At 38.7% G+C, this 9,787-nt stretch overlaps 1 protein-coding gene across 3 annotated transcripts in view; it reads left to right on the top strand.

Annotated features, from left to right (window-relative positions):
- Positions 1-8,435, top strand: part of calca (calcitonin/calcitonin-related polypeptide, alpha) — a 14,343-nt gene extending 5,908 nt beyond the window's left edge. The window contains exons 1-5 of one of the 3 annotated variants that reach the window (XM_010793177.1): positions 4,915-4,968; positions 5,368-5,459; positions 5,659-5,790; positions 7,045-7,226; positions 7,932-8,435. In XM_010793177.1, the coding sequence (XP_010791479.1) occupies positions 5,374-5,459; positions 5,659-5,790; positions 7,045-7,207 (381 nt within the window). In that variant the 5' untranslated portion in view covers positions 4,915-4,968; positions 5,368-5,373 and the 3' untranslated portion in view covers positions 7,208-7,226; positions 7,932-8,435. Of the gene's footprint in view, positions 1-4,914; positions 4,969-5,367; positions 5,460-5,658; positions 5,791-6,333; positions 6,802-7,044; positions 7,227-7,931 lie in introns of those variants that run through there. The other 2 variants (XM_010793176.1, XM_010793175.1) reach the window with 2 other exon arrangements.
- Positions 8,436-9,787: the final 1,352 nt, after the last annotated feature.

Here is a 9,787-nt window from a genome sequence, read left to right on the forward strand (position 1 = left end):
AATGTTTGCACATGTTTGTTCAAAGTGTATGAGCGCATGAGCAAGTGGAGTGGCCAGTGTGTTCCGTTTACCCGAGTCCCTCAATGTTATTGGGCCTTCTCCTAGTAACCCCAATAGACTTCCGGGGTACCATCCGGTAAGGTTTTATATGACAAGTCCATTGATGCTCTCTGTTGTTACTGCTTCCACATGCCAATAAAAAAGGTACTTACTTGTTATCCCCAATTTGGGAAAACATTTGTAGTTACCAGCACGCTAAGGGGCAAAGGCATTTTACATAATTAGAATAAGCAGGAAAATAAGAATAAAGCAAGGGAAATACATGTTGGATTTGACAGGTAGTCTATTATATATAAGTTATATATCTACCATTAAGCCTATTGGTATTCTGTTAAATATTATATTGACCAGATTAGTATTATGTGTAAATGTACAACGTGGATGTTTTCAATGTTCTCAGTTCATCTTCCAGCCAGGGTGATTTATTGTACAGAGTTATTGCAGTAGGCAGGAATGTGTTCCTGTATCGGTCCTTGTGACAGCGGAACTGCAGCAGTCTGTTGGAGAAGGAGCTCCGTTGACTGTCCAGCTGCAGGTGGAGAGGATGGGTGGGGTTATCCATGATGGACAACAGCCTGTTCAGTGTCCTCCTCTACACCACAGCTTCAAAGGGGTCCAGCTTGATGCCGATGACAGACCCAGCTTTCCTGATCAGTTTATTGATCCTGCTGGTGGCACCGGCTCTTATGCTGCCCCCCCAGCAGACCGCAGCAAAGAAGAGTGCACTGGCCACAGACTGGTAGAAGATCTCCAGCATCTGGCTGCACACGTTGAAGGATCTCAGCTTCCTCAGAAAATAGAGTCTGCTCATCCCCTTCTTGTACACAGCGCCAGTGTTGATCCTCTAGTTCAGTCCGTTGTCTAAGTGCACTCCCAGGTACTTGTAGTCCTCCACAACAGCCACATACTCTCCCAGAATGCACAGGGGTAGAGGAGACGTCCTCACCCTCCTGAAATCAATGACCATCTCCTTTTTTTTCAGAGAGAAAATAAATCTAGATTCGGCTTTTAGTGCATTTCACAACTTTAAGGACCGAATGATTCTAATAAGGGCTATACAATAGTTAATACTGGGTAGTTTATTTAGTCAATGGGAAAAAGTTGTTTTGGGCCGGGTGACGTCACGGACTGATACGGAAGTTGCAGTACCGCCGTTTGGACAATACGAATGTTGGGCACATAGTCCGGCGCACTACCTGGGGGCTTGACCGGAAGTGGTAAAATGCTAACTTACTTCCGGGCTTTAGGACGCGTCACTGTGGCACTCTATTCCCTTGAAGTATACACTGTGACGTAATAACTCTTTTTTTTTTCGAGGGAAGGGGTGGGGGTCAGAGGGCCTAGGTATAAAAGTCACGGCTCGTCAGTGCTTGAAAGCTATTTCATCACATTAATGCAAAAAAAACATTTGGTCCATAACGTTCTGATACTGGCAAAGATATTAGGCCTACATGAATAGCCACCCCATTGACCCCAAGTGGTATGGGAAAATATCTTGTCTTGTCTTATGTGTACATAATACATAATGTCATTGCGGCCAAACATATTCTAGGGTCATTTTATTAGTGACCTAATTAATGCATGATATGAATGCAGTTGTTGAACAGTTTTTACACTATGAGGTACCTTAAAGAGTGCTCTGCTATACTGTGTGGCCTGTGCTGCATGTCTGTTTGGGTGGGTCCCTCGACGTCTGTGGTTCTACGTTAAACTATTTACCATCCGGATGACTGGAATTATCAAGTGCATGAAGAAAATCCAATTACTGACCTTCCCTTGTAATACTAATGCTGTCCAGAACCTCCTTTTTTTCCAACAACATAATGACAGTGGCAGGAAGATCACAAGGTCTTGTAATCCCTCTGCCACTTCTGGCCAGGTGTTTAAATGTTAGGTGATGTTTGGTCAGCTTCATAATGGAGAGCAGAATGTATAAATCCCTCGGCTAATGGATACTTCACTTCAGGTTTATAATTCCATGAGCTTTGTTGCTTATGTAATGTTCTTTTTGAAGGAACATAAACTGATCTGCAAACTGTTTCCAGGCACTTCACTTCCATTAAAGGTTTTCCACCCAGTTGCTGTTTGTTCTCACCATTAGCCAGCGTCACTGTATTGTTTTAATGCTATGTGGTGATTAGGATACTTTTCCACAACTCTGACAATGAAGTTCCTCATTAACTAATGCAGGATTTTGGAACATGTGTCTTATTATTGACAAAATAAAAGATGAATATCTGACTGACAACATGACAAGAGATTTAATTTCAAAAGGCTCTGTTGTTGTTTTGCTGTGATGAGTTAAGTGGTCATGCTAAATGTAAGATGCAGGCCTTTATCTCCTAATTAAAATGATCTAGGTTCCTCTTCTTCTCTCATTAAGGATCAGTCTACTTTCCTGAACCAGGAGCATTTTTTTACATTTATAAAATATATAATGGCCAAGTAGGTCAAGATATATTTTATGTCCCCTTTTCATTTTGTAATGATCCGTTCAAACTTTTCTTTTATTATAACTGTGGGATTATTCCGGGTGATTGTCAACTATTGCTGATTTTTTTTTTTAAATATAAAGTTTTGTTGATGAAGAAGCCTTTTATTCTCAGCCAAGAACAGTATTGCATCTCTTTGGGAAAAGACACGTGCACCCTGAGTCAGCTGAGACTGTTACTGATGAGCACTGAGCATAACGTCGCCCTCTCTGTCATGAATGATCTCCTGTGTTGCAATTAGTTTTCCGTGCCAATTGGGGCCAAACATAAAGCAATGCAAGGAGTGTGAGATAATTGCATTCTTGACAATAATTTTCCCATTGGAATTGTATTTGTCAGCATCAACTCTCATCCCAGGTCAAAGCAGGCAATGGCATCGAGCCCTGGTAACAGCTTGAGTGCAGAGAATGTTTCATTTTAATTGAACTTCCCTTTTCACTGTATGGTGGCTGTGAGCCTCTCCGCTCACACAGGGTTCAAATCAGGACGGAAAGAGCAGGTTGGTGAAACACAGGCGTTTATTAACTCCAAACAATAATAGGCGCGGGTCTCAAACGTTGCCCGGGTGGGAAACTTCACAGGTCCTTTGGCGACCTTCCAGGATCCCGCCTACTGCATAACAGAACAGAACCAGGTTACGACATGCTTTTCTTCCTGCACTGATTACCTGATTCCGATCAGCTGTCTGGCCTCCGGCCGAGCCACTCCCTTCACTCCAGCAGCCAGCGCCCAAACCACACCCCGCTGCCACAGTGGCCTTTGACTCGTTTGAGGTGGCAATTGTCATGAGAGAATAGACATCCATTTTATTAGGGTGAGTGATTTGTTTTATGTGAATATTAGATTTTGTATTTAAAATATTTATTGGAGATAAGCAACAAGACAACGGGAAATTGTATCTTATGGGCCGTCTGTGTTGACGTTGCATGCTAGGTGATAGTTAGGTAGAAGAAGAATATATGAGGTTATAATTTCTTTCAGACGACATCAAGGCAATACTAATGTGTGCGTATATTTGGATCCTCAATCTAAAGTCTCTTCCACAAGCATTTTCCGACATCAAATGGAGCTGTCGGAGACTAATTTAGTGCTTCTGGTATAAAGCCTGCAGGTCTGCTCAATTGTACTAAAAGGCTCATCCAAACTAATGAGTTTCCTTGTGACGCAAGACCTAACTGAGAGGCAGGGAGCTTTATGACCCATCATCCATTACTGTTACATACTGTAAGGGGGATTACAAGATGGCCAGAAACCAACAGCCCAGTAATTAGCCCGAAGAAACCGGATGGACACTACTGAACTCTTGGGAAAGTTTAGTATATTCCTGGAGAGTTCAATGCCACACTATGCTATTACAAGGGAGATTTGATTTAATCCAAATAATCTTTTTTAAACTAGCAGGATAAAAACTCTAGGTGAACTCAAGACCAGAATTGTTCGCAGAAACATCTATGTATGAAGATAAAATATATTCGATTGATGAACAAATTAACACATTTATTTTAAACTGAGTCACAGTGTTCATTATTCAGCTGTGGATTTGATTTGTAGTGTTGTGTTTTTCAGCATTTTTTGGTAAAGTGTCTCTTGGTGGAACAGTTGTCTGACCCTGTCCCCTTTGCCACACAAAAAGAATACATCTTTAGTAAGCGACTGCAAGAAAGACTGTCCCAAGTTTGTTTTATAAAGTTTTCTCATCGCTTCCTGGTAAAATATAATCAAATATGACTCTATTGTGAAGATCGACTGTCTTTTTAAATGCAGTGACATTTTATGGTATTTAAAATGTTTTTCCCTGGCTGTGAGTACACATATTACACACCCATTCCTCTCATGGCCCTATCCCTTTTGATCTATAAGCCACTTAAGACATGGTACTACAATTAAAATCACATTGGCATATTTTAATAAAACAGGCTCTGTCGAATTAGGATTTAATTCTCTGACCATTATAATAATAAAGCCTCTAATATCAGGGGATTTACAGTAGGGTGTGTCCACATGCACATAACACTTTAATTCTTAAAAACATGAGGCATTGACTATGAAAGGGAGATTTTTTTTTTCATTGGTTTCCCACGCATCCAACTTAAAAAAAGACTTCACCACAAAGGATGCTACCAACTGATCAAAATGCCTCATATATTTTTTATGAATTAAACACATTGGATTAATATCATTTACATACACGCTCTTTCATTGGCTTGCTGTAAGTGACGTAGGATGTCTGATTGGCTAGCGGTTTGAGGTAAAACATTTGACTGGCCAATAGACTATGATCAAGTGCTCACTCACTTAATGCAGGATTCCACTGGGAACATATAAAACCCTGCACTGTGGGGAGTGTTCAGCAGATCCACAAGTGAGACTACTGTATCACTGAATTCTTCATTACCAGCAGATACATTATCTCACGGTGAGTACAGACTAAAGAGGATTGATTGAGAATGATTGTGTGAATTAGGCTGTAACTGTATAATATCCAGTTATGTGTTTTTTTTTAAAGGTAAGGACTAAATAAAGAAGATGGTTGCTAACTAAAAATATGTGGTTTTGCTGGTTTGATGACGTTATCTGGTAGGCTGCAGTTAATTCTCCTAATGGACAGAGCTGCTGTTATGGTGGTTGGCAAATGCTTAGTGTCAGCATATCACCAATAACTCTTCTATCTGCCTCTGCAAGTTCAGCAGAGAGAGGGAAGTTAGAGAGGGACAGAGATGCACATAGCTGTGAATGTATGCAGTAGATTAAAAACATGATGAAACAGAACATACTATAACTTTAAAAACCTTTCCTTGCAACAAAATGTTTACAGGCAATCATGATAATGATGAAACTCTGGACCCTCCTTCTTGCCTATGCGCTAATCATTTGTCAGATGTACGTCTCACAGGCAGCTCCATCCAGGTAAGAGTTGTAGCATTATTCCTAAAAGTATAACATATATTTCACTTTTTTAAATAAATTGTGATTGTGTCTGACAATTTATATTGTGTTATTTCTGAAAAATGAAAGTCCCTTCTACGTTTCTAAAAAGAGCAATTACTGCATGTGAGATTGCATATGGTTAGCATTCAATATCTTACTGCTGAATGCGTATTTTCAGAACTAGTAAGGAGTTAATGTCAGATGGAGTCACACTATCGAATGATGATGCCCAGAAGTTACTCCGAGCTATCAAGGAATTCTTGCAAATAACTTCAGATGACCAAGATCACCAATCACCTGACGGAAACAGGTGTGGGATCTATCTATCTATCTATCTATCTATCTATCTATCTATCTATCTATCTATCTATCTATCTATCTATCTATGCAACATATAACACACTTTTGTGTTTAAGCCCTGCAGCTCCAAATTCTTGGTTCTTATTAATGATGAAGGTATACAGTAGAGTTCATGTAAATGTACAGTACACTGTCATTAAGGCTTGAACTGCATGGACTGTTAGTGATTCATTCATTTATCCATTTAGAATTACATTAAATTATGTATCTGTCAAAAACATAACAGAGCATGCTATCCAAGTACATAAAAGAACATGCATGATGGATATAAGAGAACATGAAACTGAAGAAATCATGAAAAGTCAAATACAATAATTTGATTAACAAGATTTCCTTACATGCCTGTTGGATCTTTTAGCATGCCTTCAAGACATTACATTCATTTCACTGACGCCAATTTAGACACAAAATATCATGCATGAAATAATTAATATTTATCTGAATGCATGTTACTGTAAGTCTGTCTCTGCATGTTTGTCTTTGTCTCTAACAGCTTGGATAGACCCATGTCTAAGCGCTGCACCGGCTTAAGCACTTGTGTGCTGGGCAAACTCTCCCAGGATATTCATAAACTACAAACCTATCCACGCACCAACGTGGGAGCAGGGACGCCTGGGAAGCGAAGTCTCTCTGAGCAATATGAAAACTATGGCAATACTTACAAATAAATCTCTCACTTTCTAGCCCACCTATTCATCTGAGTTAATGTTTGCTTGTTCATCCAGCACTATCTGTTCACAGGACTGCTGATGCATGTGGATTGTATTTGTCTGACTAACTTCATGGAAACGTCCTTGATTTATTTTTACACTTGCAGTCATTAGATTTTGACAGAGACTTGAAAATTAAACTGTATATCCCTATACCATTTTAAAAAGAGCTTGAAACCTTTCTAGTGGTAAATAATTATTTTCTCTTTATATAACTATGTTTTCACTTTAATAAATGCATCTAAAAAATGGAAGCTCTTTTTTATTCACCCAAGATTAAAAACATATTTGAATTAAAAAAAATGAAAGAAGAAAAGGGTAAGCATGACCGCCTATAATGCACACACACAAATTATTGAAATATCTACGCATTTTTACTGTGATTAACTTGTAGTTGATGATACTTACCAATAGTATTCAATATATGCCATGCAGATATCTGGCCTGATCTTAAATGTCATAACAAATGTTTTCATTGTCTTTCAATTTACAAGTAATGTAACAGCACAGAAACGGGGATGCAACACGTCCACCTGTGTGACCCACCGCTTGGCTGACTTCCTGAGTCGGACAGGAGGACTGGGACACAGCAACTTTGTTCCCACCAACGTGGGGTCCAAGGCGTTTGGCAGACGAAAGCGGCTCGGCCCTGTGTGAGCACAAGAGCAGACACATGGTATGTTACAACTCTGTGCTTTCAGATCTGTTTAATGGCTGGACGTAAAGCTTATACTAAAAGTGATTTTAATGAAATCATTGTGTTTGGAGACTTGAGAGTTAAATGCAGTGGAAACCTTTTTAATTCTAAATAAAATTAATGACATTGATATGGTTATCATGGGAAATCTCTCAATATATTATTGTCTAATATATGACTTAGAGTGTGTACCATGGAAACAGATATTTTAAGTATAACTAAAGCACTACTGTTTACGATCCAAGTGTTAACTTTACTGATTTGTGCAAGTTATTGGTATGGATATAACAACTGGTATAATAGAATTACAGCAATAGGTACCTTAGTTTGGCATTAACTGGAATGAGATATTATGATTTAATATTGTAATGGTTTGAAGTAAGTTTGGAAGTTCTCAAGTGTATCTTACTATAATGTGGTCATTTCAATATCACACACTGACCAAACCAATTTGCCTGCAGTGACATGTTTGTTACAAGCCTTGCAGGCAGTCCAAAAAAGTCTACCACAACACAATAACTTGATCCCTGTGTGTTACCCATACTTTGTATAGCTCTTTCTCTTCACTGTTCTGTGAATCTGTGAAATGAAACCAAATGTACTGTACACATATTTCACTATTCTAAATCTTTTCATGAGATGAACATGTTTTTATTGTGTTCTTGTCTATTTTTGGCTCCCTAGGACGAAGTGCCTGCTTTGAGGGAGCAACAACTGCATCATCATCTACCTGCAAACACTTGGAAAAAACGTACAGTACTCTACATAAAACATAGACTGATCTCTTGCTTTCAGAAAGTTATAGTCAGTAATGATAATTTGTTGTCTGTGCTTAAAAAACGGAGAAAAAGCATAACCTAAATGTTGTTGAGAAGATTTGTTTTTTGCCAAGAAGGACGACAATATTTTTTTCCTTGTCTTGGCTTTGGCTCAACTGGTCGTCGGATCTGTATCTGAAGTACGGTGTTTCAAACTGAATGTCTTCATTATTGTACATAACGCTATAGGGAAAAATTTACTTATGATTCTAAATATTGTAATAATTGTGAAATGGAAGCAGGAATAAATTGTATTTTAGCTATATTATTCTTTCATGGCTTACTGTGTTTTTGTTTGATTTAGTGATTAAAGGTGTTTAACGTAATGCTGTGAACATCATTTCAAAAAAGTTCATACAACATGTACAAAATCAAGCTATGCTATTTATAACATTCATTTTTCCGTGAAACAAAGATGATAAATTGCATTGACTATGCATACACAATTGGATCATCTCTAAACAAGATTAAAGAATGTTTCTTTAAAAAATGTGTTAGGTGTCAAATCTTATTTGATATTATTTCATTATCAGATGGTTCAATCCATTTGATATGTTCAATTGTTGGTTACCTAGAGCTTCAATAAGAAGACTAGAAGAGTATTCCACAAATGTAATGCCGTACATTTTATTCAATTCATAATAATCATAATATACCTGCAACAAATGTGCAGTTATTGTTACTTAAATTAGTATAAAGTGTTTGAGAAGAGATCTATTACATTTGACACATGAGTTTGTGAGTGTGTAGGTAGGCTATAAGGAAAGAGAATAACCCCATAATATTAGAAGATAATAACAAACACACAACTAACATTACTGATGCAAATTAGCACACGGTTCCCTTCAAAGCCTTACCTATACTGTTTGTTCTGGAAAATGGCGGAACTCACCTTACCGTTACCTTACCTCACAGTTACCTTATTAAAAAAAGAGGGCGGGACATCGTCTCTCTGTTGCACCAATTAACACAAATCAAGCCCTGCTGTCACTCATGCAAAGTTCCAGGCATAAAACTTTGAAACAGTCAATGCAGTGGTTTGGTTATAAATCGTTTTTCGTGGTGATTAGTTGAAAAAGGCTCAGCGGGAACGGTATGAATGCGGACGAATAAAAACCCCTCAAAATCGACGTGGAAAGCAGTTAAAAGGTCAGCAAGGGATGTGGCTATCAACTTGAAAGCTACTTCGATAAAAAGAAACATAACTTTCTCCAACAAAGAAAAAAAGGCCTATCGTCTATTCAAAGGGTGGAAACTTTGGACCAAAGTTGGGCTCAGCCTCATTTGAATTAATATTTGCAACAAACGCACACAAATAAAGACTACAGTAGTGGATGGCATTGGCGCCCCATAAGACATTTAATTTGTACAAGTGCGCACAGACAATGGCCTAAAGTGGTTATAATGCTCTGCAGATAGAGCATGCATGCATCGAAAAAAGACCTCTCAAAATCACAGTGCAAATCGGTTAAGAGGTTAGCATGGGATCTGGCTATCACCTGGAAAGCTATTTCGATCCAGGGTAACATAACTCTCTTGAACAAGGGGGAAAAAAGGACGGTCGTCTTGGACCAAACTATGGAGCGAAGTTGGCCTCAGGCCTCAGTCCTCAGCCTATGTGCGATGAAGACTAAAGAAGTATATGGCACACTTCTACAACGATAGGCGGTGATCCCGACCTCAAGTACTCACCTGCCCTTGAGTAATGTTGCAACTCAAAGT

Source organism: Notothenia coriiceps, unplaced genomic scaffold (genome assembly GCF_000735185.1).
Source record: "Notothenia coriiceps isolate Sejong01 unplaced genomic scaffold, NC01 NC01_scaffold00037244, whole genome shotgun sequence".
NCBI classification, from domain to species: Eukaryota; Metazoa; Chordata; class Actinopteri; order Perciformes; family Nototheniidae; genus Notothenia; species Notothenia coriiceps.